Source organism: Macadamia integrifolia, chromosome 14 (genome assembly GCF_013358625.1).
Source record: "Macadamia integrifolia cultivar HAES 741 chromosome 14, SCU_Mint_v3, whole genome shotgun sequence".
Lineage (NCBI taxonomy): Eukaryota > Viridiplantae > Streptophyta > Magnoliopsida > Proteales > Proteaceae > Macadamia > Macadamia integrifolia.
In genome coordinates, this window is record NC_056570.1 from 17,916,869 (window position 1) to 17,943,467 (window position 26,599).

Consider the following 26,599-nt stretch of genomic DNA (forward strand, 5'->3'; position numbering starts at 1 on the left):
CCCCCCAAAAAAAAATAAATAAATAAATAAACACTTGAAAGCACTTGTATGATTCAAGACAAATGGGAGAATTATAAACTCTTGGTTTTGAAATTAGCAAGTGGCCAATCTAGACAATACACCATCCACCAATGGTTAGAATTACAACTCCAGACTAACTCCAAGTAAGACAATCGCAAAAGATCCCAAGTTCTTTTAGGACCCCACTCAGCTGGGTAACCGGATTCTTCAATTTTACTTCAAACAGGATGTAGCAAGAAAATTAGCAGGTTCTATCAACAATCATATCTTCCAGATTGGGTTGACGGAAGGCATGCAAATACCTACATGATGGAAAAGGAGTCGAATCTGAATATGTTATGCACCTCATAGCAATGTTGAAAATGGCAATGCAAGAAAACCCAGCTTGTGGGGCAAGGAAGCACACAGGACTAAGCACATTTAGATGTCTTACAATTCATAATTGCAGCACCTATGCGCAGACAAGTATGATATACGCACCATTGCTTAAGATGGACCAAATCCAAAATTCGGGTCAAGAATGACCGTACATCCACCCAGCTTCACATTGAATCCAAGATCAGAAAAAATAAATATAAGGAACAAACAAGCTTTATTATCTATAGACATACTACACTTCGTTTCACTGCTATCTAATACAAAAATTTGTACAGAAGTGTTAATAGTTGCTAAGCATCTTCACCATCGCTCATGGTAGGGCAGGTATCCACGTAGAATTCTGAGTCAATTCCATCAATTATCCTCCCCCTGTTCAATCACAGAATCAAATACATCACAAGAGGGAGTGGGGAAAACAAGTGAGAAGGTATACAACCAGAAATGAGAACAAAAGGAAAACCTATTAACATCTTTACCTTTCCAAAACAAATTTCCCTTCCTTGTACTTCTCATTTTTATCATGTGCCACCTCCTGAATGCAGCAACCAAACCAATAAGTAGCTCATCTAAATGATTAAATAAAAAATTCCATGTTTTCAATATTGTATGTAACCAGAAACAGTGATATGAAATCATGCAAAAGATTCAATCCAGAATTAGCGAATGACACATGACATATGACATGCAACACTTGCTTTTTACTAAGGTTGTGTTGTTCGGTCAGGATGAATATTAGATCAGTTATGCAAGATTCTTATATTTACTAGTCTAAACTCTTTGGTCTTTCCATCTTATATTTCTTCCAGGATTGAGTCAATTATATCCACTTTTCTTTGGAAAGGGCAAGAGAGCTCAAATATTTCTTCATGCCATGAGTTGGGATAGGATTTGTCTACCGAAAGATGAGGGGGCTTGGGCTTCGTAGGGTCAAGGAAACAAAAATTTCTGGCATCATTAAGCTCATTTGGAATATCACTTCATTTGGGTTGATTCGGTATATTCTAAATGCCTCAAGTCTGACTCTATCTGGATTGCCTCGTGCCCTATGAATGCTTCCTAGACCTAGAGAATGATTCTTGAATATAGACATCTTGCTTGTGATCCTATTCAGACAGGTATTGATGATGGTTTTTCCTTTAGCTTGACAATAGGCACATTGATAGTGTTCTCATTTCCAAATATGGCAATAGAATCAGATATAAGTTGGATATGATAGAACGACCAAGGTGTCTTACATTATCTGTGATGGTATTTGGCTTCCTGGCCCTAGCAACTCCCATAATCTCATTGGGGTCTGGAGTAAACTTCATAGTATCAAATTGAAACCTATGGGTAGTGGGGACTTAGTTCATGGCTTGCTACTTCTTCCGAGAAATTTTCTTATTCTGGTTGGAATTTGGTGAGGTCTAAAGCCCCTAAAGTTCCCTGGTGTAGGATGGTTTGGTTTAGTTCCAATATCCCTAGACAATGATTTACCATTTGGAGAGCTATGACTAATTTTCTTCCTACTCAAGAGTTCCTTCAGAGAAATTTGTCAATTCCTTACTGTTGACTTTATTGGAACTCTTCGAAGGTGTGGATCACCTATTCTTCTCCTTCCTTCTTTCCAACTCTATCTGGAAAGGTATTCTTAGCTAGTGTTGGCCCCACCCTAGAGTTATCCTTCCTTTAGACAGAGAATGGAGGTAGATCTTATTTCAGTGACAAATCTCCAAGCATCACCCTTGGTAAGTTGGCATTTAGTGTTGTGATCCATCATATGTGGTGGGAAAGAAATAAAAGGAGATGGTCCTCTTAAACACATTCTATTAAGTAGATCTGGGAAGCCACCACTTTTGAGATCAAGAACAAACTTCTAACAATTTGTCTGCAAGCCTAGACACTGTAAGGAACAAGAGCCTCTTCTTCGGATCTTCCTCTTATTTCTCCCTCTGGCTCTTAATCATCCTTTTCTGTTTTATGTTTCCTCCCCTCCACCACCGTCCTTTAATTTTTTTCGTTCTTCTCCCCTGTTTTTGTTGCATCCTCCTTTTGCTTAGATGTCCCCCCTCCCCCCGGTTCTTTTGATGTACCATTCTTTTAATAATTGTTTTGTTCCTTTTGTTAGGGGTGCTGCCCCCTTTGGATAGCCTGTTTGGCTTTTGTTTGGTTTTCTTTTAATATATTTTCCATTCACCCAAAAAATAATAATAATAATTCAATGGGACGTGTGTAATAATGATGCTCCTCTTATTATCATCATCAGGCAAGGGGGAAAATTTTCTCTTGCCACCAAAATATTCTCTACCTCATTTCCTTCCCACACCAATTAGGTAAGACTCAGATGTTACAGTTGCATTTAAATAGCATTCAAACAGGCCTGACACAATTTTAAAATTGTTCATATTTCAGAATCTTGAATTAAACTATGAAACAATTTCCATGCTCTTTTTTTCATGTTCTTTTTATATAGTGCCAACCATTTGGGTTCAAATCCACTATATCACATAAACCCTGTATCAGGCCTCATAACTGACAATTTGCAGGTCAGATGGGGCCCAATGAATTCCCAGAAAATAGGCCATAGCCTCTCTTACTCAGGTGTCAAGTTCCAGTGCCAATGGAGTGCTCTATGGATCATGAAAATATGAATTCCATCAATCAATTTTATACTGTTGCATAAAGGAAAAGAATGCAACAAAGGGCGGCCTTATAACTAACTGGAGTCCCCAAATCTAACATGCAGCCAATCCAGATGTTTCCATATATTCAACGCTTGAGACTGACCACATCATCCTCCATATGTTCAGAATGAGGCCTGATACAGGGTTAAGGTGATACAGAAGATTTGAACACACCAACTGAATTCTACAGTTTGTGCCTCAATCACACCATTGCTACTACTTGAGTGGTAGTAAGAGTAGTGCTATACAAGTACAGAGAACTAGCCTCAAATGCATCCCTAGCATCTGGACCATTAAACAATTTCTATCAGTGAGTAAAATTGGTGCTGCCCGTCAGCCAATGTATGAGATATCTTTTAGGATTCAGACACATCACTGGGTGGGTTCCAAAACCTAATTGGTTGCCTTGGACAGAAATTAGCATTGCTGATGAACTTGACAATTCATTCCAAGATGATTTGTTTACAAGGTGAACAAGACACCAAAACATGATCCAAAAGAAACATTTAAACATCCAACCATGCTGTCAGTCCAAAAATAAGCAATCTTTGAGAAGGGACATAAATAGATGTAACCCCAGATTCTCTACAACATATAACATGTTTTGTAACTAGACAGTGACCTAGGGCTATGAATCAAGATAAAGACCCTTATCTCCTCCATCCTATTTATCTCATCATTTCCAGCTGTTGAATGGGGTAATGGCTTGTGTTTGATATGACACTAGTCCCCTTTATTTATAACAATGGAGAGAAGGTTCTCTGCAAAGATCATTAAACCTCTTAGGGTCCGTTTGGTAACTGAAACTTTCCCTAAACCCAATAAAACTCATTATTACAACACTTCCCCTCAAGTTGGTGCATAAATATCACATATGCCTAACTTGCAGATAATAGGATGAAACATCTTACTACTAAGACCTTAGTAAATACATCAGCCAGTTGTTCATTACTGGGAACAAAAGGCACAATGATACGGACCATATCCAGCTTCTCTTTGACGAAGTGTCGATCGATCTCCACATGCTTGGTTCGATCATGCTGGACAGGGTTGTGAACAATGTTAATGGCAGATTTTCTGTCACAAAAGAACTTCATGGGAAGGGTAGCAGGAACAGCCAAATCAGTGAGAAGACCATAAAGCCAAAGGAGCTCACAAATGCCATGTGCCATAGCAGGGAACTCTGCTTCAGCACTTGAACGGGAAACCATGGCTTGCTTCTTGCTTCACCATGTAATAAGGTTACCACCAACAAAGGTGCAATAACCAATAGTAAACCTGCGGTCATCAGGGAAACCTGCCCAATCCACAGCTGTGAAGGCCTCCACCCTAAGGTGATCAGGAGGAGAAAAAAGGATGCCACGTCCTGGGGCAGATTTCAAGTACCGGAGAATATGCAACACAGCTTCCATGTGAGTTGAGTAGGGATCATGCATGTACTGACTAACCAAGCTGACGGAAAATGCTATGATAGGGCGTGTATGACAGAGATAGATCAACCGCCCCACTAATCTCTGATATCTACCCTTATCCACAAGACGACCTTCCTTACTACATAGGAGTGTCTGTCAACTTACACACCAATATAGTTGTCTTAGAAAGAAGATCAAGCACATACTTCCACTAAGACAAGTAGATCCCACGAGAAGGCCTGGCAACTTCAATGCTGAGGAAGTAACGAAGTTGTCCTAGATCTTTGATCTCGAATTCCTCACTCAAATATCTCTTGAGGTGAGAGATTTTTGTCAGATCATCACTAGTCATAACAATATCATCTACATAGACTATTAGGATAGCGATCTTCCCACTAGATCTCTTGATGAACAGAGTGTGGTCGGCATTGCTTTGAGAGTAACCTGTAATGACCATAGCCTTATGGAAACGTCCGAACCAAGCACGAGGGGATTTTCAACCCATACAGAACATGCTTCAGCTTGCATACCTTCCCTTGGGTTTTGGAACAAGTGATCCTAGGAGGAATGTCCATATACACTTCCTCCTCAAGTTCCCCATGAAGAAAGGCATTCTTCATATCTAACTGTTGGAGATCCCAATAAGTTAGCAGCACAAGCCAAGATAACACGAATTGTGTTCATCTTAGCAAAGTCTCCCAGTAGTCAATCTCATAAGTCTGTGTGAAGCCTTTAGCAACAAGTCCGGCCCTGTACCGATCCACTGTACCATAAGCCTTCTGTTTTACTGTGAAGACCCACTTGCATCCAACTGTCTTCGTTTGTGAGGGAAAACACACCGGATCCCATATGTCATTCTTCTTCAGAGCCTGCATCTCTTCAACCATAGCTGCCTGCTATTGTGAGTCTGCACTCGCTTCCTTCCAGGTATGAGGAATGGACACAAAGGAAAGAGAAGACACAAAACTATAATAGGAAGGAGAGAGAGTCATAAGAAACAATTTTAGCAAGAGGATGTAAAGTATAAGACCTAATGCCTTTACAAACAGCAATAGGCAACTCAAGATACTAATCAACAGAAGGAGGAGAATTACCAGGGGGCAAGATCAGGCTCGAGAGGAGACGATTGGCATGGTAGGGTAGATGCTGGATGTGTAGTGGTCTGAGTATGCTTTCTGCGACTATACACACGTATCTCCAGCCAAGGAAAAGCAGAAGTGTCACTCTCCCTTGAAACGGGATACTAATAGGGATAGTAATCTCAAGAGACGACAACACATCTTCCACAATGGAAGGAAACTCACCCTAAAGAGTTGTCACAGTGTAGTATGACGCAGATTCGTGAAAGACAATATCCACAGTCACAAACCAACACCGAGTAGGAGGATGAAAACACCAATTGCCTTTCTGAGTAGGAGCATACCCCCAGAAAAATACATCGGAGACCATGAGGATCAAACTTTCCATAAGGATGATGATCGAGAGCATAGCAAATACTACCGAATACCTTAGGAGGAATAGGAAAAGCAGCGGAACCTTGGAGAAGATCCAAAGGGGAGCGGAAGGCATGTACCCGAGAAGGCATTCAGTTGATAAGAAAGGCAGCAGTGAGAATCATGTCGCTCCAGTACTGGGGAGGAACAAGCATCTCAAATATAAGAGAGCGTGCTACCTCACAAAGGTGGCGATTCTTCCACTCAGCAACTCATTCTGAGCCGGAGAATCTATACAACTAGTCTGATGAATCATCCCATGACCGAAAAGGTAAGCTTGAAAGGACCCTTCAAAGTATTCTGGGCCATTGTTGCTTCAAAGGATCTTAATGGTAGCACCAAACTAAGTCTGAACCATACGGTGAAATTGCTGAAAGCAACAAAAGATCTCGCCTTTGGTTCACATCATATAAACCCAAGTAGTATGAGAATGACAATCAATAAAAAAGACAAACCACCGATAATCATTGACAGACACATAACGGGATGGACCCCAAATATCATAATGTATCAATGAAAAAGGAGTCACTTTTATTTCCAGAAACAGAATAAGTGATTCGAGTTTGTTTGGCCAAAACACATGCCTCACAAAAATACTAACTCGAATTATAATTTTTAAAGGAAGGAATAATTCTAGCTAAAGTTCCCAAAGGGAGATGTCCCAACCAACAATGCCACTACAGCAACTCAGAGATGGGAGGTGATGTAGAAGATGTCTGAAGAGCCTGACCAGAGACCAATGCCAAGTCATCATCAAGCAGATAGAGACCACTATGTACCCCACCAGAGCCAATCATTGCCCCTGTCACCAGATCCTGAAAATCACAATGAGACGGGAAAAATGTGACTTTACAATTAAGGCTAGAAGTAAGGCTACTAATGGACAAAAGGTTAGTGGGAAAAGAAGGAACATGCAATACAGTAGAAAACGATAAAGAGGGGTACACCTAACAGAGCCCTTACCCAGAATAGTGGAATAAGTCACATTAGCCAATTTGACCTTACCATTACCAAGACAATTAGTGTACTATGAAAAAAGAGACAAGCGGCCTGTCATATAATCAGAAGTCCCAGAGTCTATCATCTAAGGGGTAGAAGGGATAGACATAGTATGGACACAAAAGGAAATACCTAACCCAGAAGGGGTGGAATGAGCAAAGCTCGCAGTGGCAGATGCAAGAGAGTCTGGACGAGTCAAGAGGCGCCAGAGGGCAGTAAGCTCATCAGATGATAGTGAGACTACTAAGGAGCTAAGAGCAGAGTCAGAGTCAGGGCTCTCAATATGGTTGGCCTGCCCAGAAGTACCAACACGACCCTTCTCTCGCTCTTTTTCAAATGTATCAACAGGACAACCATGAAGCTTCCAACAGTGCTCCTTGGCATGATGCTCCTTCCCACAATAATCGCGCTTCACTGGAGTCCTAGTAGGGAAGCCACCAGACTGTGGGGCTGCACCAAGGGACTGAGTGCCAGAAACAAGTGCAGATCTCTCAGTAGGAGTAGCAGCTTACTGTGGAAGCATAGTGGTAAGACAATTGTCCTCAAATTAGATCACAGCATATACTTGATCCAAGGTAGGAAAGGGGTCATGACTCAAAACCTGGGACGCAACTGATCAAACTCCACATTCAGACCTTCTAGAAAATCATAGACCCTGATCTTGTCCTCTCGCTTCTGAAACTTGGTGATATCTTCAGGGGTAGAAGGAGTATACTCCTTATAGAAATGAGAAATCCAACTCAGTCCATAGTGTATGCAACTCATAGTAGTACTGTGACAGAGTGAGCCCTCTCTGCCTCAAATCACGAACCTTCTGGTTAAGCTCAAAGACCTGAGCATCATTCCATATCCAAGAATAGATATCCTAGACATACTTCTAGATCTTCGCAATGGAGTCAAGGAGATAGCCACGCGAAAGTTGTGGCAATATGGAATTGACAAGGCTATAACCAAAGAGTTGGCACACTCCCACTTGTCAATCTCAGTACCGATGATCGGATGCTTCGTGGTTCCAATGGGTACCCGTAATAGCCACGGGACCTGATGGAGATGCAGACCAAGCGTGACCACATAAGGTAGTTTGTGCCATCAAGCTTGATAGCACAAGGAGGAAAGGTAGGAAGAGTCGTGGTGTCTCCGCCATAGTTGTCACGGCGTCAAATCGATCCAAGGCAGTAGAGGGGTGGCTAATCGATTTGGCGATGAATCGCTCGTTATGGCGTTGCCATGGCGGTCAAATCGCCCATATGTCATTTTTTATTTTGCCTATTTTCTTAAGTTATTTAGTATGCTATTTCTTTATTTCCCCTATTTTCTAAAGTTATTTAGCATTCTACAAGCTTATAATATATACCCTATAACATATAAAACCAACATTAAGTAACATCAAATCGTAAAAAAATCAACATAGCCAAAAAGATATTATTATAAATTTGTAAAAAAATTATATGAAACAAATATGATATATCACAATAAACATTGTCAAAATATATTGCAACAGAAGAGAACTAGAAAATATCCATCGAATTAACAGTTTAACACAAGTATATTGGGAACCAGCAGCACATAGACTTACCTTGCTTAATATTAATACAATCCACAATACAGAACATGGTTCTTAACTATGGAAAATCTGGTAATTGAAGACCACAATCATGACTGCTAGAAAATTTGCATCAATGAAAAAGGCAATACAACATTACAAAAAAAAATTCCAAAGACAGTAGCTAATCGCATGGCAGGAGCAACTTTGTTAATATCCCATTAATAGCAATGTGCCAGTGTGTGTGTGAGTGACCTACAGAAGAGGAAGAAGAAGATTAGAAGAAGAGAAGAAAAGAAGAGAAGAGACTGATTAGTAGTAGAAAAAGGGGGGGGGGGGAAGAGGTGAAGAGTCGAACAAACCAGACTACCAGAGGCAACAGGCAAGGAAAAAGAAGATTAAAAGAGAAGAGAAGAAGAGAAGAAAAGTTGATACCTCATACCAGAGGCGAGGAAGAAGAAGGTTAGAAGAAGAGAAGAGTCTTGCTGCAAGATAGGGAAAAAAAAATCTAAAGACAACAGCTACTCGCAGCCGCAAGGTAGGAGCAACCATGAAAAAGGAAGAAGAGAAGAATAGAAGAACAGAGGCAATAAACCAAAAAGAAAGAAGACGAGAAGCGATAAACCAAAGGGCACCCGGGCAGAGACGAAAAACCCAAAAACAGAAGAAGAGAAAGAGGCGATAAAGTATAAACCAGGAAAAAAAAAAAAGAGGAGAAGAAGAGGCAATAAACCAGGGAAGAAGAGCAGAAGAGAAGAACATACCTAGCGACGCCTGAGCAGATGAGCAGCGACGCCGGAGCAAGGGAATAGCACGCCGAAGCAAATGAGGTCCTGAGGAGAGTCCCTTCCGTCTTCACTTAGTTCACTTAGGGTTCGAAGTTCGAACTAGGTTGAAGAAGGGTTGAAAGACTGAAGTGTCAATTGTCGCGACCTTCTTTGATCTTTAAGTGAAATATTTTTTTTTTCCTTGGTATAGGTTAATGACAATTTTATCCCTGCCAATTGCCAATAGAACTAGTAGAAAAAGAATCAAAATACACCTGCCAATAACATTAATATAAATGGAATCAATTTATTAATTAAAAATTAAAACTTAAAAAAAAAAAAAACAAAATGGCGACCGATTTTTCAGTTCAACCACATTAATCGTCGCCAGGGACAATTTGGCAACGCCAATCGACCCTTGGCAATCGATTAATGTGTGTGAACCTAATCGGTCAATCGATTTGGTCACCCTAAACCATCGGGACGCCTAATCGTTGCCTTGGCGACGCCGTGGCAACTATGGCCTCCACCAATAGAAGCAGATGAGCTGGTAGAAATGGTTGCTACTCAAAGGGGCTGTGCAAATAGAAGAGACACTAGCCCAAGATAGAGAAAGCACCAAAATAACCAGAAAAAGCTAAAAAACCCAAAAATCGATAAAGGGTAAAACCCTGAGAAAACGATTTTGGGGATAGCTCTAGAACAGAACCTCAAACGAAAAATTGTCGGTACATACCACTACAAGGATAAGAGACCAATTGCAACAAACATCAAGATGATCGGAGCATCGAGCAGGGAAGAAGCATCCCGGCAAAAAAAAAAACGTTCTCAAGGAGAAAACCCTAAAAAAGTGAAAAAAAAAGGTTATGGGTCTCTCAGATCATTGTAGGAGAGTCTGAGAGCCTGAGAGCCCAAGGGAAGGATGGATGGAGGCTAGAAACCCTTTTGGTGGTTTAAGAAGCTTCCACCACGAGAGAGAAGCAGATGAAGAGAGATGGAGGGAGGCGCAGATGAAGGAGACGCTGGAAGAGAGAGAGAGAAATAAGAAAGAGGCAAAGAGATGGAGAATAGGGAGAGCCCTTAGGGTTTCAGATCCTATGGCTCTGATACCATATTGAATGGGGTAATGACTTGTGTCTAATATGAAACTAGCCCTCTTTATTTATAACAATGGAGAGAAGGTTCTAGAGAATTACAAAGACAATTAAACCCTTAGGGTCCATTTGGTAACTGACACTTTCCCTAAAACCCATTATTACAACACCAGCCAAGGACTAAAACCCCTTCCATCTCTCCCCCTCCAACCAAAATTTAACTCCATCACTCCAAAAAAGACCTCTAGCTCCAGCAAACATACCTGAATCAAGGTTTTAGAACAAGTAAGCTCGCAAGAGGAAGGCCAGGCCAGAATAATGGCTTGTGGTTCACCTTAATTCAGTTTGGACTAATTTTATTGTTCACCTTTACAGATCTGATTCAGACTTGGTTAGTCATATTGTGCACTGGAGATGTTCACATCCTGCAGTCCAAGTCAATTGTGGGGTGGTGTTCCAAGTGAGGGAACTCGTAGGACTCTTGCATTGAGTGACCTTGGTCTCGTAAAACTCTTGTGCCTAACGACTTGGGTCAAGTGTTTCAATTGCCGAGCAACCTGGATTGGGTAGTCCAATTGCTGAACTAATTATCCCAAATGACGGTTGCACGCACCGCTTGGCAGATGAGGCCTTGGGCCTTCCGATCGGTAATGGTCCTAGCACCGTTGCACTTGTCGATCTGTTTGGATTATTGCATGACGGAACGTCTACGCTGCTCCCCTCATGTTGGCGTTTGGCCAGCCGCTCGGTAGTGATGCAGCATTAAGGACGTATGAGAGGAGGAGAAAAAGGGGAGTCGGCCCGGGCAAGGACTAAGGCCAACGATTCTCTTTGATGGGGTTTATTAGTTTCTATTTTCAGTTTTAATAGTTTCTAATTTCAGTAGCTTTTAATTCCTAGTTTCTATTTCCAGTTTTGGTAACTTGAAGACTTTGCTATTTTTATAAGTCTCCAATTTCAGTTTTTAGTGACTAAAGTTAGTTTCTAAATTGTAAACCCCCCATCAAAGTTATAAATAAAGATAAGGGCTCTCTCAAAGCCTCACGATTTTCATGAACAAAAGAATTGCTGCTGCCCCTGCTATGTCTCTGCTGGGACTGTCTTGTGTCTGATCAAGGCTACGGGACTAGTGTTTGATCTGGTCGACGCTCTGTGGTGAGAAGCCCGAGTGGTTCCTTCTATCTTCTGAACTCTTCTTATATTATCTGCAACCATCTCAGGTAACAGAACTGTTTTGTTCTTAATTCTGTTCTGAAATTTCCAGAATTCCTGTGCACCGACCATCACTTACCAGACCAACCAGCCACCTGATGGCTCCCATATTCTGGTCGAGTGTCACACCAATGGAGAGGGTGGTTCGATCCAAATTCTAGGTTAATAAGAGCTGGGGATTGATAGTTATAAGAAATCTCCCTATTCTAGTCGATTTCAGTTAACCCAGTTTTCTGCCCAGAAGTTTGAATTGGCTGTTCTGGAAAGTTTGCTTATTGTTTTAGGCATGGTTCTCTTATTGATTCAGTTCATTCATTGGTGAATTAAGTCCTTAATTCCCTGATTTCCATTCAGTTACAGAACTGCTGAAATACTGAGATCGATTGGAGTGTCTTTGTTTATTTCTTCCAGTTAGTTCTTATTCTGTTGCTGAATTATTTGGTGTTTGAATGGTTGTTCTTTGATAAGTGTCCTGCAACTTTGGGCCTAGTTGAGTTGTCAATACTAGTCCTACATTAGGTAGTCGAGGCTCTTTCAGTAGAGTAGGTCAGTTGGGATGCTTCTGGCCTGCTTGTCAACTTTGGACCGGGTAGGTGGCTTGGTTGGGTCTAAACCGGTCATCAGGACTGGTATTGTTGCCTTTCGCACTCGGGCTCGCCACCCATTTGTTCTCGCAGTGCGCTCTTAAGGGTAGCACAGTTTTGCCATAACAGATTGCCCCCACTTCTACCATCCTACTTGTGGACGGTTGGAGTTTTCGGCTCGTCATCTTGCAGCCGGGAATGCGGCTCCTTTCTGTTGTGGCTAAGCGTTATGTCTTGTGGGAATGCTAACCGCCTCAAGGGCTTGACCTTTCATCTTTTAAATTTCTCTCCCCTAGCAATTAATGTGCCGCAGCCTTTCCGGGGACGTGCTGAGGTGGCAACAAATTTTCGTGATTGAAAAGACCCCCTTTTGACGGGTTGATGAATAGGGAGGTGCCACATCAGCCTTCTTGCCTCCGACCTGGGACTCTCCGATGCCCAAGTCAAATCTCTCTACAAAACAGATTATTCCAATAAGAATAGAAAAAGTTTGATACTTTGGAAAAGGGTTTGACTGGGTATTTATAGCTGAAGATGGCAGTCATTGAGTGAGAGTCCCGCTTTGGTCGCTTCCTAATGCTGGTAGGAGTCTGAATATAGCAAGATTGTAATAGGGAAGTGAATATGAGAGACGTCCATATTATGGGATCTTCATGTAATGACCATATCCAAGAGGATAGGGCGAGATATCTTTCTTTATAGGGAAGATTTGATATCCCTTCGAGAATCCTTCCAGAGTAGGACACGTCTATTCCCTGCTCATTAGTCACGTGTCGGACCTGGATACCCACTAAAGCATATCCTAGTGTGGGAACTCGTAGGACTCTTGCACTGAGTGACCTGGGTCTCATAAGACTCTTGTGCCGAGTGACCTGGGACTAGTGGTCCACTTGCTGAGCGACCTAGATTGGTTAGTCCGATTGTTGAACAACGGCTACGCGTGCCGCTTGGCTGATGAGGCCTTGGGCCTTCTAATCAATAATGGCCCTAGCACCATTGAACTTGTCAAGTTTTTTTAGATTATTACGTGACAGAATGTTTGCACCGCTTCCCTCATGCTTTGGCTAGCTGCTCGGTAGTCCGGGCTTCTTCAGTAGAGGAGGTCGGTCAAGTTGCTCCTGGCTTGCTGTCAACTTTGGACCAGATTGGTGGCTCAGTCAGGTCTAAATCGTTCCTCAGGGATGGTATCGTTGCCTTTCACTCTCAGCTTGCCACCCGTTCAGTTCTCGACTTCTCATAATGTGCTCTTGAAGGGTAACACATTTTTTCCTAAGCTTTATGATTTACAGAGGGGGTGGTTTCATCACCTAGAATACCTTCTTTTTTTTTTTATGGATTGATTAACTGTAATCAATCATATGGTGTGAAGGATTAACTCAAAGTACTTACTAGTGGTTACTAGTTTGGTTTTTGGGTTTGAAGATTGAAGAATTCAAGGAGTGGTAAAACCGATCAAAGTTGTCAAGGTTTTGGCACTCTGCCAAAATCGATTTTGATAATATCCTCTTATTCAAAGCTCAGCTTGGAAAATCCTTTGGAGGTTTTCTTCATCACCAAACTAGCAACATTTGATCCAAGTTTCAGCACCACTGGAGCCCTACAGTTCCAACCTCAGGTAACCCTAGATTTGCCCTAATTAGGGTTTTACGATTTGGGTTAATTCTTCATGAATTAGTGATTTGGTGGAATTTTGTCTGAAGATTCAGTTGTTCTCCTATTAGGATTGATCAGTTGCACAAGATCAATAAATTGTGTGATTTGTTTCTGATTCCCTATTCTCTGTGAATCAACATTGTGTTATGTTATATCTTGCATCAATGGTCGACACTGAGCCAAAGAATGCTTGAGGTGATATTCTCATCCTCTCATAGAATTACAGAGAAGAAACTTGCAGGAGCTGCCAATTTCCAACAATGGAAGAAAATTGTGTGGCTGGTCGTGACCAACAGGATCATCTTGCAAAGATGAAGTCTACGACTGATATTACGTGGGATACTGTTGATGCACGTATTTTGGGCCAGCTATTGAACTCGATGGATAACTCTATCGTTGATATTATTACTCACATCAATATTGTGAAGGAGTTGTGGGATTATCTGAATGTTCTATATTCAGGACAAAACAACCTTTCTCGCATCTATGAGCTATCTCAGGATTTTTATAGGGTTGATCGGAAGGATCGACCTCTAACTCAATACTTTGCTGGGAGGATATATGAGTTGAACTCTCTACTTCATATTTGTAGTGATGTTAAGAAGATGCAGAACCAGTGAGAATAGCTCGTAGTTATGGGTTTCTTGGGTGGTCTTAGACCGCTTGTTAGGTCTCAGATTCTTGGAGGTGACAAAAAGTCCTGTCTTCCAAACACCTTTTCTCAAGTCCTAGCTCGAGAAAATTCTCATGATCTTGCACCTACACCAGCGGAAAGCTCCGTTCTTGTGTCTCAGAATAATAGAGATGAGGTTGCTAGTAGTGGAAGTAGTAAGGGGCAACCTTTTGGTACGTTCAACACTTCATATGGCTCAGGAGCAGCATGAACATGCCACCATTGTGGTAAACCATGACATATCCAATGCTTTTGTTGAAAACTTAATGGCAACCCTTAGAAGCAGTTTGCCAATTCAACAGCAATTACTGAGTCTTCTCAGCCTTCTCTGCCTAAACAATCTTAAGGAAAAACGGTCAAGATGATAGATGAAGAACTTGCACAGTATACTCAGTTTCAGACTCCGTCTGCTCAATCTTCTGCCACTACTTTTGTTCAAACAGGTAATGCTACTGCATGTTTTTCTTCATCTTCTCGACCCTGGATAGTTGATTCAGGTGCGTCAAATCATGTATAGTATGATAGGTATATTTTACTCTTTTTAAGAGTCTTTGTTATAATCATGTTGGCTAATGGATCTGTTGTTAAAGTCAAAGGCACTGGAAATATTCGTCTTAACTCTTCTTTGTCGTTATTGTCTGTTCTTTTTAATCTTTTATCTGTGTGTAAGTTTACTCAAGCTTACAACTGCTCCGTAACTTTTTCTCCTGATTCATGTGTTTTTCAAGATCTTACGACAAGGAAGACGATTGGTAGACCCCGCATAATTAAGGGGCTTTATCTCTTTTAGGATAATTCTACTTCCAATGCATGTTCAGGTATTCCCAACCCCCATCAGATCCACTGCCAACTAGGTCATCCGTCTCTACAAAGTTTACTGAAGCTTGATCCTCGTTTCTGTTCTATTTCCAATTTAGATTATGCGTCGTGTCAGTTTGGAAAGCTTCATTGTGTAAGCTATCCACCTAAAGTCAATAAACGATCTGCGCACCCTTTTTCTTTGGTTCATTCGGATGTATAGGGTCCCATTACTTCCAAATTAGGTTTTTGATACTTTGTTACTTTTGTTGACGACCATTTCAGAGTCATCTAGATTCATTTAATGAAGTTCTAAGTTGTTCCCTATTTTTTACGCACTTGTTTCTGTAATTCAGAATCAGTTTAATTCAACTATCAAGATTTTACGAAATGATACTGCCAATAAATATTTTTTTTGTCATTTCTCCCAGTCTATGGCTAATTGTGGTATGCTACATCAACCTTCATGCTCAGACACACCCCAAAAAAATGGTGTTGTTGAGAGGAAAAATAGGCATTTGATGGAGGTTGCTTGGTCTCTTTTATTTGAGATGAAGGTATCCAAACTATTTTGGTCAGATGCTATTTTAATTGCTTGTTATATTACTAACCGAATGCCTTCATCATTGTTACAGCCTTACAGAGTGTTATTCCCATTCTCTGTTGTTTGCTTCTAAAACCTTTGTTTATTCTTCCTCATATTTTTAGTTGTGTTTTGTGTTATTCATGCTCATCATCCAAGTATGTCAAAATTGGATCCACGTGCTCTTAGGTGTATCCTTTTGGGTTATTCATATACTCAAAAAGGTTATCGTTGTTATTGCCCAACACTTCAGAAATATTTTGTTACTGTTGATGTTTCCTTCTTTGAGTCTGTTTCTTATCCGGATGAGTCCGTTGTTGTCTGAAATGGATGATGATCTTCTCTTCTATGTTGTTCAACATAATTGTCCACGGGATCCCACAGATGCAATGGTGCCACTGCCACCACCACCACCACCACCAGTGGTGCCCCAAATTTCACAGTAGTGGCCCCACCACCAGTTGGTCCAATCATCTATACTCGTCATCTTCGTATAGAATTAGTACCCCCTGTCTCTATGGTCCCGACCTCGTCATCTTCGCTTACGGTCCCTAATCCAAGTATTTTTCTTTCTGATGTTGATGTTCTCATTGCATAGCATAAGGGTGTTCAGAGTTGTACCCAACATCCCATTTCAAATTTTGTTTCTTATACTGGTTTGTCTTCCAATTTTCATACTTTTGTCTCCACTTTGTCTTTTCATCCTGTTCCTAAGTCTGTTGCATAAGCATTGTCTAGTCTTGGCTGGATGATAGTTATGGAAGAGGAGTTACTGGCATTGGATGCAAATCATACTTAAGATCTTGTACGGTTACCTCGGGGTAAGTCCACTATTGGTTGTCGATGGGTTTAAATTGTTAAGGTAAACCCAGATGGTTCTCTTACTCGGTTGAAGGCTCGGTTAGTGGCCAAGGGCTATGTACAGGTGAATGGGGATGATTACCTGGACACTTTATCTCCTGTGGCCAAGTTGGCTTTTGTTCGTATTTTGAAATCTTTTGTTGCTTCTTCTCATTGGCCATTGTATCAACTCGATATGAAGAATGCTTTTCTTCATGGTGATTTACATGAAGAGGTCTATACGGAACAACCACCGGGGTTTGTTGCTCAGGAGTCTAAAATGGTGTGCAAACTAAAGAAATCCTTATATGATTTGAAACAGTCTCCTCGAGCATGGTTTGGTAGGTTCACTGATGTGGTTCGTGAGTTCAAACTGTCCAGGTGTGACAATGATCATTCAGTGTTCTATTGGAAATTTGGCATAAGAAGGATATTTCTGGTTGGTTATGTTGATATTATCATCATTAGAGATGATATTGACGAGATCCAAAGTCTGAAAACACATCTATAGCAGAAATTTCAGACCAAGAATCTAGGACGGTTGAAGTATTTCTTGGGTATTGAGGTTGTTTAGTCAAGAAAAGGTATTCCCCTCTCTCTAGAGGAAATATGCTCTGGATTTGCTGACAGAGACTAGAATGTTAGGGTCCAAGCCTGGGGATACTCCTATGGATCCAAATGTGAAGCTCATAGTTAAGAGCAGTGATTTATTAGATGATCCTGAGAAGTATCGAAGATTAGGTGGAAAGCTTAATTATTTGACAGTGACTAGGCATGATATTTCCTTCCCTGTCAGTGTCGTAAGTCAATTTCTTCCGTCTTCACGGATGTCTCACTGGGATGCCGTTATTCGGATTCTGAGATATCTCAAGAAAGCTCCAGGTCGTGGTCTACTATACTCTGATCACGGACATGATCGTATTGAGGGTTTCTATGATGCTGATTGCATTGGATCTCCTGTTGATAGGCAATCAATTATTGGGCATTGTACATTTGTTGGTGGTAATCTTGTGTCTTGGAAGAGCAAGAAGCGGTCTGTTGTGGCTAGGTTTAGCACAAAGCCTGAGTATCGTGCCATGGCTCATGTCACTTATGAGTTAATATGGTTGAAGCAGCTGTTGACAAAACTTGGGTTTGGGTGTACTCCAATCTATGCAGTTATGGTGTGATAACCAAGGTGCGATCCATATTGCATCAAATCCAGTGTTCCATGAGAGGCCAAAATATATTAAGGTTGACTGTCACTTTGTTAGAGAAAAACTACAACGAGTTATTTCTACAAGTCACGTTCGCACAGAAGAGCAACTTGCAGATGTTTTCACTAAGTCTTTGGGGAGTAGTAGCGTGGATTATATTTGTAACAAGTTGGGCATGATTAACATCTATGCTCCAGCTTGAGGTGGAGCGTTAGAAGTGTCTCGTGAGAGAGGAGTCCTGCACAAGTCGCAGACTCCTTCCTTGGGTTTTCATAGTCCTATTAGGACTGAGTTCTATTAGAAGTTTGCAGCTAGTATTAGTTTCCTACTCTGTTTTGGTCTGTCCTATTTCTAGTAGGTCTTGTAATGGCTGATCAATTTAATGAATGAAGGTGGGCAGCCCCAATCTAATTGATTGGGACTCCCTTGCTCAAATCGCAGGACTCTCTCTCTCTCTCTCCCCCCCTTTACAAAAGTCAATTATGGTCTGGAGAAGTTCGCATTCTGCAGTCCAATTCAAATGTACCTGAAAGTTTTCAAACATAAACAATCCTTTTTTGGTTTCTAGCAGAAGCTATAAATACATGTATTGGCAATGGGTCCAAAACATGATTTGATGAACAGAATTGGCTTTCAGCCCTTTGGTTCTGTGAGATTTAGAGTACATATTTGTTGTGAGATTCAGGATAACCTTGATAGGTGCCAAAAAACTTCAGTGGGATGCCCAGTCTGTGATTATGTTCTTTTCTTATGTTTCTTATCTTCTTCTTTTTCTCTTATGATTGTGATCGAAATTAGTGTCCTGTTTCTACTTCTTCAAAATATTATCTTGCTAGAACTGGATTTCATCACTACTTATCATGGTTTGTTCCCTGGTTGATTTCTGGTAATAATCGAATCTATAAATTTCTGCTTTGAACCAGTAAAATCCTGATTTCTCAATTTTATGTCTGAATTAAAGTTACCTATTCCAAGTATGAAACCACCATATTTTTAAATCAAAATGTTGGGTTGCCTTCATTCTTTGATGACTTATTCTCCATAACTGTTAGGCCACACGACTCGAAACTTGACCAGATCCAACTTACTGATCATCTGATATTTAATTTCTCATAATTTTGGTTTACTCTTTTTAACCTGAGTTAGGAGTTTTCTGTTGGTTTCTATACCTTAACCTTTAGGTTTTCTAGAAACCACATTATTTGGTATCAATATTGTCATCCTAAATCACCTAAGAATACGGTTTAGAAACTAACAATAAACCAGGCTAGCAGTAATGAGAATTAGGAACCAGTAACAGATATTCAAATTAAAACAGAAGAAAGACTGGCCTGATGTGGAAAAATTTTGGTTGAGTACTCAATTCAAACAACAGAATATAATAATAAAATTTGAAAGCAATTGGAACACGGGAACTAGAAAACTGACCAAAATAATTTTCCTGATGAACTGACCTATTATTTGATTAAAAGAATATGAAAAGATAAGAAAAATAAGAAGGGAAGATATCTGATTCAGAAGTCCCACCTGAATCAGAGACTTGGCATCCCACCAAGGTTTTCCTACCAGTTACACAGCAAATAGGTGGTCTAAATCGCATAGAACTAAAGGACTGAAAGGTAATTCCATTCATCAAATCATGTTTTGAGCTTATGGCTAATACATGTATTTATAGCTTCTCCTTAAAACCCCTAACCTACAATTTCACTTGCAATCTGAAAACTGCCAACTACAATTTAACTTCTCCAGCCCACAATCGACCAATCAAGTTTGAACCAGATATGGAAAACTGAACCAGAAAACTAGTCTAAACTGAACTAAGATGAACCGGTGGCCATTATTCTGGCCTGGTCTTCCTATGGCAAGCATACTTGTGCTGAAACCTTGATTCTGTATCAAAGCCACTGTAATTAGCCCAGGAGGGTGGGGGGAATGTTAGGTACAAAAAGGTTTTGTTGACATTCGTGATACTGGGACAAGCAACATTCGATGCAGGTTTCTTATTTGCCAATTGTTGGAGAGGTTGGCACCACACAGTAGCAAGAGAGAACAGGATGGAAAAAGTTGACAGAAGGACAATATTACAGAAGGTAGGGAAGTTTCAATATGAAAAGGGCTTCTATTTCCTTTTTTTTTCTATTTTATTGGCCAGAATTGCTGGGCCTTGTTGGAGTCACAAGTGGTTGCTGGCACTAGCCAGAGTCCATAAAGAGGAGAGGAGGTTAGAGGTTAGTTTCCAGAACAAAAAGGATGGGGGTTGAAGAGGGGGGCGTAGTGAGAGCAAGAGCTTACATATTTCCAGCCAACTATCTGTCCACAGCAGCAGCAGAATACATCAGCTACAGTATGCATTCCATAGAGCATCATTCTCTCTTCTTTTGCTCCTATTATGATATTCACCCTGAAACAAGACATCTCAGTAAACCACTGTAATAAGTTAAACTTTATGCTAATTCAAAGCTTCATAATAGAGTGATAAGAGTTCAGACAGTAGACACTGCAAATGTAAATTGAGAAATATGAACCAATATTCCAGGACATTTAAGGCCTGAGAAGGTAAAGAAAAAAAAATGATTGCAATGAAAATCATCTCCAATTTGGTGCATGAATAGCATGGAAGGCACATGAATTAGTGTAAAGTGATGGATTAGCGTAATGTGAATGGGTCAAGGATATGAAGAAACCTTGCTCCCAAACCCCACTCCCCCCCCCCCCACCCCAAAAAAGAATAAATAAATAAATAAAAGCTGAGATGAGAAAAAAAATAAATGGGGGCACATAAGCTGCCTGTACATCATAGTCATTCCCAATAAGGAAATTAGGTTTCTCCATCATGTAAGATCAGATGTTCTCTCCCTCTCTCTCTCTCTCTCTCCATGCATTTGCATGCACCTCCAACGTGTCAAATGTTTGTGCAGTACATTGGAATATAAAATGTTTGGAAGGATTATAAGCATGGATGAAACCATTTCTCAAATTAATCATGGTAGTAGCAGGTGGTGAGCAACAGATTGTCAGGAAGAGAAAAGAAAAATTTCCCTGTAATTTTGTATCAACTAACCAAATGAATGACAAGATAGTCACAAACAGGAGGCGTATCATTAAAACTTCTTTGCACGTACAATTCTAAGAAAAGTTACGGTAATAAATAACAATACTAAGAGACAAACATCAAAATATCAATGTTTTTGAGATGTTCCATCCACATGAAACTTGTGAATGAAATATGGGCAGTTTAGAAAATAACAGAACTAACATAACAAAATGGAAGTAAAAAATCTAGAAATTTGGTTTAAGGTTTGGCTTTGGTGGTTCCACGTCCCCAGGCTAAACTTGGGGCTCAAATAATAACTTAAAGCACCACCGTAGAAGCTCTGAAATACACCTTGAACACCATGGAGTCAAATTGCATCTGTAACTAATTTATCAAACATTTATTCTGGCTAGAAAAAGCAAAGAATATAATGACACACCAACATAAATTAATTCATCTACAATGAATTAATGAAACTACAAAGTAAATTACAACAACAACTCGGCCCTATCCCAACTAAATGGGGTCGGCTACAAAGTAAACTAACCAACAAAATGTGTATATCAGTGCTCAAATGAAATATATATATATATATATATATATATATTTTTGGTGGTGGTGGTGGGGGGAGGAAGGAAGAAACCATCTTGAGAAACTGTGAAGAACTCACGCAGTATTGAAAAGGTATGCCTTCCCCCGGCGGCAATGGAAAGCCTGGTTCATAAACAAGAAAGTGGAGCCCAATCAGTTCAACAAGATTAGCATTTCAAGTTCAACTTAAAAATAATTAAAATACACATGCAACAATAAATCAATTGAAATTAGCATCCTGTAAAGGAACCAGGCAAGTACAAAAAAACATGTCAAGTTCAATAACTCTCTTGTATTGAGTAAGGCAGCCGATTTTGTCCTCAAAAGAAAACAAACATACGAGAGGGGGAAAATGTATGGAGGAGGATCAGATTAATACAAAAATAGGAGATAAAAGCTCGAGAATACTCCAGTATGCCAGCTTGATGGCATGGGATTTCTAGAAATTAACAACATGGCTTTAATATGCACAGTTCATTCACTCACCTTGGGCATCTCATTTTTCAGAAATTAATATCATATAATAAGTGTCATTAACTCATCATCTAGTTCATGCACTCACAGGAATCGCACATCACATTTTCAAAATTTAAAAATTTTTAGACATGGCCATGGAAAGAGGAACTTAGAGATGTTGGGCACAGGTTTGGTTACAAATTGCAGACGTTATGGCTTTAGGGGGTTATGTAGAACTGATTTAAAGGAATAAAACAGTACCAGACAGGATTGAAAATAGAGAATAAAATTCCAGATTATGGAAGAATTCTGACAACTATAGGGAAGGGGTAAAACAGTAATTTAATCACAAAAATTAGGGTTCACAAAAGGGAAGTTAGATCACTGATTTCAGATGTGAATTAATCCAATATCAGTAACATAAATAAGTAGTGAAAATAGATTCGATTTCAGAAGTGAAATGACCTAAGCAGCAGCTCTAATCGAGGTAGGGGCAGATTTGGAAAAAACAGAATTATCTTCAGATCTGACCGTCAGAATTGTCTCAGATTTGAAGCAGATCATATTTTGATGAAATGGAAGGTCTGGTTAAAAGTTGGACTCGATTGGATGGCTGCATTCCCTAATCCAAAAAACATTCGACATCCAACCTTCTAGAAACTAGGGTTCGTGTTGAATAAAATTAAGAATAATACTTACTTGACAGCAGTAGTAACAATAGAATGAAATATGGTAACAAAAGTAAACAACTACTCACTTGTAAAACAACGAATAGCAAAAGAAGAATGTGACCTTTGGCTTCCGAAGAAAGGCGGGTAGGGGAATGGCTATCTCAGCCTAGGTCTCTCACTCTCAACTATCCCAGTTGATTTATACAACCTATCTCAGGCAAATCTTTGCAAGCAGCAAGAGAAAATTTCATTCAATCAAATTCGTGTCTATTGTTGTATCCCCTTACAAACCTATATAGAAGACTCAAAACAGACTCAAAACACTAAAAAGGAAATGCCTAACCCAATCCTTAACTAATTGGGAAACATAAACTCACTCGGAAACTGAAATAATAAAGAAAAAAGGTTTAAAACTGGACTCTAACTAAACAAATGAATTAAATCTCATTTTCCTACTTTCTACCCATATTTTAGGCCCATTCAAGTAGCTTATTACAAAGAAAACCCATGAAATCAAAGGCACAACCCCTACATAACCGAACCCCAAGGCTTTTTTCCAATAAAATAAACCCTTCTTGGTGATTGAGATCTAGTAACATAAGGCGAGCTAAAACTAGTACGTGGTTGCAAGATCCAATGTACAAATTGAATTTAGACCCAAAGCACATGGAATGTGTGAACTCCTTTTGTTGAATATATTTCTGCCTGAATTGGGTCTTCAAGTTCAATAAATTGTGGGGAAAAAAAAAAGTGTAGCTCCACATGATAGGGAAGGACCATGGTTCTAAGTATCGGTATCGGTATCGGTATCGGTATCGGATCGGCCGTATACCTGACCGATCCGGATTGGTTACCAGTATTGTTTCAGGGGTAAAACCGCAAAGAAACTGTACTTTTTTTGAAAAGTAAGGACAAAAGTGACTGATCCGCACCGATCTGATCCGATCTGGATCGGTATCTACCGATAACTAAATCCTTGGGCAGGACCTGTTGTGGTTAATCATCATTGTAGCTAAGAGAACTAGGAAAGCTTAATTTGGCCACTTCTGCACAGCAATATCCAGATAGCAGAACAGGTGGCAGACATCAGCGAATCTAAGTTGTATGACATGCTAAGTAGGGATGTAAATAGACCAAAAACTGGCCGGATCGTATTTGATCTGTTTAGCAGATAAGAAAATCCATATATCAGTATTCAGATCCACATAAATATCCAGACACGGATCCAGTAATCAGATATCCCACTAAAATGGCTAGAATTTTTAACTTCTTTCACTTACTATCACATGTTTTTACTTATAATCCATTATAAAATATTTCTCCATAAATAACCCTATTGTTATGTTAAACTCTATTTATATAGCCTTATATTATATATATATATATATATATATGTGTGTGTATCATAAACGGATCAGACCTTAACCGAATAGGATATCAGTGTACCGGTGTCTGGGATAAATGGGCTGGATCCGAATACGTAGGTAGATAATATCCAGTTCATTCACTGCCCTAATGCTAAGGAAGTTATAGATGATTGATTATCATGCACCAACTCAAAGGGGTGTAATTAAAGATCAGTAGCAAGTTTTCAATCTAGCATAGTCATTACATATGTATGATTACAAATGAAAATATTTTATTTCCCCTATTTCTAATGGCAGAAAGATTACTTCCTTTATGTATTCTCTAACATTTTCCATCTTTGACTCTGGCAGGCACTCTCACTTTGTTTACACTCAATCCGATGACTGGCCATAAACCATGGCATTGTCCATGTGGGTTTCCTCAATGGAAAAGGATTCAAAATGTCATGGCCATTAATATGCAATTTAAAGCAAATGACAAGGCTCAGTATTTTGTATCCCAAGAGACTTGATGGAAAATTGGTATTCAAATCACCATGCTGAATTACATATCACTATCAAAGAATATAAATATGCATGGATTTCTACGAGCAATGAAGATAGATTATAACCACAGCACAGAGCCATTGGAACAAATCAATTGAAGCCAGTTATCATCTCAACACATCCAAAGCTCCCAATTCGGCAAGGTTCTGTGGGACGACAGGCCATACCGAATGGAAAAACCAAGAAAAACATCAAGACATCAATCATGAAACCCATCACAAGCCACACCATGGCTCACCAAAACCTAGCCGTTTCACAATCCTATAATCCTCATCAGATGCCATAGGAAAGAAATTTTCTTACTCCAACACATCATCCATTGGGAAGCTCTCACCTAGACCCATCAAACATAAACAAAAAGACTCGTTTTCTTAAATGAAAATTAAAATGTCAACCTTGATATTGTCGTTTGACAGTTTCGTATAGCTCACTTCAGTGGTAGCTTCAATCAGTTCGAAATCATAGATAACTAAATTTTAATTGGAAATCCCCTTAAACCAATCTTTTTACCCAATTAATATCATGAATTGACAACAATCAGAAGAAGAAAAGCGGAAAGTAATTGGTGACAAGGCGGAAGAAATACCTTGGAGACGAGGTCATCGGCGAGGGCTAAGTGGCTTCGACAGAACTTGCATTTGTAAACTCTACCATCAAGTTCCACAAGAAATACCCTCCCCATCGCTTGTGATGAAACAGCACAAATAGACCCAAATGGTTTTGACTTCGTCTGCAACAACGAGACCCCAAAAGAAAATTAAACGAAAAAAAGCTTCACCAAAGTTGAATCTCAAAGAAATTGAAGACTTCAATATCTGCAACGATGATTCATTCAGAAACCATCACACACACACACACACACAACCAAAGAAAGAAGAGGATGTATCGATCCCCAGACTCCACTCGGCTGTTTTTGGCTCAGTTTTAGAATGTTTCAAGAATCTGGAATCGGACTGAATCGCCCGATTGGAATCGGATCGTTGAATCCTCCATTCCTGACGATCCGAATCTGTTGGCACTAAATCGGATCAGCCGATCAGATCATCCTCTTTATAAACCATCGGACTTTTTCAGGGAACAGCAGCTCAACTTCTGTTTTTCCCTTCTGAGCCAGCGATTTTTTGGCTGATTCAATTCAAATTCGGAGGGAAATGGATATAGGGTGTCAAGTGTCAGCCGGTTGGGTCGGACCGGTCTCAGTCTGGCCTAGTCGGGCTTAACCATTTGGAAGTCATGCACCGTGAATACTTGTTTATATAATAGGCCTAGCTTTGGGGGGCATGGTGCGGTTTACAATGGGGTTGGTGGGGTTGGGCTTTAATCGGGCTACTTTAAATAAGTCTTAACCGGGCTACGGACATATTTAAGTATAAATGGGTTTTAAACATATCTATCCAAAAATTCTTTTCTTACATGGGTTGAAGACCCAGAAATATGTGAAGCAAATCTTTAATAAAGAAGAGAAATGATATGAGAGTATGGTCGTTTAAAAAATAAATAAATAATAATAATAATAATATGACCGTTAACTTACAAAGTAAAGTTTAATTAAATCAAATCTTATTACAAAGTAAAGGGTTAATTAGTTTCTTAGTAGCAATGGCAAAATAAGAATTTTATGTAGTATTAAAGGGGGTGGGGACGGGTCAGGCTACAACGAATCAATTTTCAAGCCAAGAGTTAAAGCAGGTGGGGATGGGTCTGGCTACAACGAGTCGATTTTCAAGACGGGCTTATAAATGTGTCAGTTCGATCTAGGCACCCAACGAACTAGCTACTTGCACCGTGAACGCCCATCGTGCTTGATCGGCCTACCGATGCTGGCTTAGAATTGGCACCCCTACACTCCGGCACCCCCTGTTGTAGCAGAGGCACCAATAAGATTTTCACTCTTTCTCCTAATTTCTCTCTCCTATTTTCTCTCACATGTTTTCTCTCTCCTATTTTATATCTGTCACTCTCCTCTGTCTTCACTGGTACCTCCAACCCCAGGTGTTGTAAAGGATCCAAATCTTTTTTTTTTTT

The 26,599-nt window shown here is 40.0% G+C and overlaps 1 protein-coding gene across 2 annotated transcripts; it reads right to left on the bottom strand.

The window, feature by feature from the left end:
• Positions 1-487: 487 nt before the first annotated feature.
• On the bottom strand, positions 488-25,487 carry LOC122062051 (protein yippee-like At5g53940). Of its 2 annotated transcripts, XM_042625686.1 has the most exons (5): positions 25,161-25,482; positions 21,614-21,657; positions 20,202-20,310; positions 876-931; positions 488-768 (listed from the first exon to the last, which is right to left on the bottom strand). In XM_042625686.1, exons 1-5 carry the CDS (start codon positions 25,254-25,256, stop codon positions 690-692), a joined length of 384 nt encoding a protein of 127 aa, XP_042481620.1. In that variant the 5' UTR covers positions 25,257-25,482; the 3' UTR covers positions 488-689. The 2 variants fall into 2 exon arrangements, with proteins under 2 accessions (XP_042481620.1, XP_042481619.1); XM_042625685.1 differs by lacking the exons at positions 488-768; positions 876-931 and adding an exon at positions 6,630-6,782 and having other exon boundaries at positions 25,161-25,487.
• Between the last annotated feature and the right edge of the window lie 1,112 nt (positions 25,488-26,599).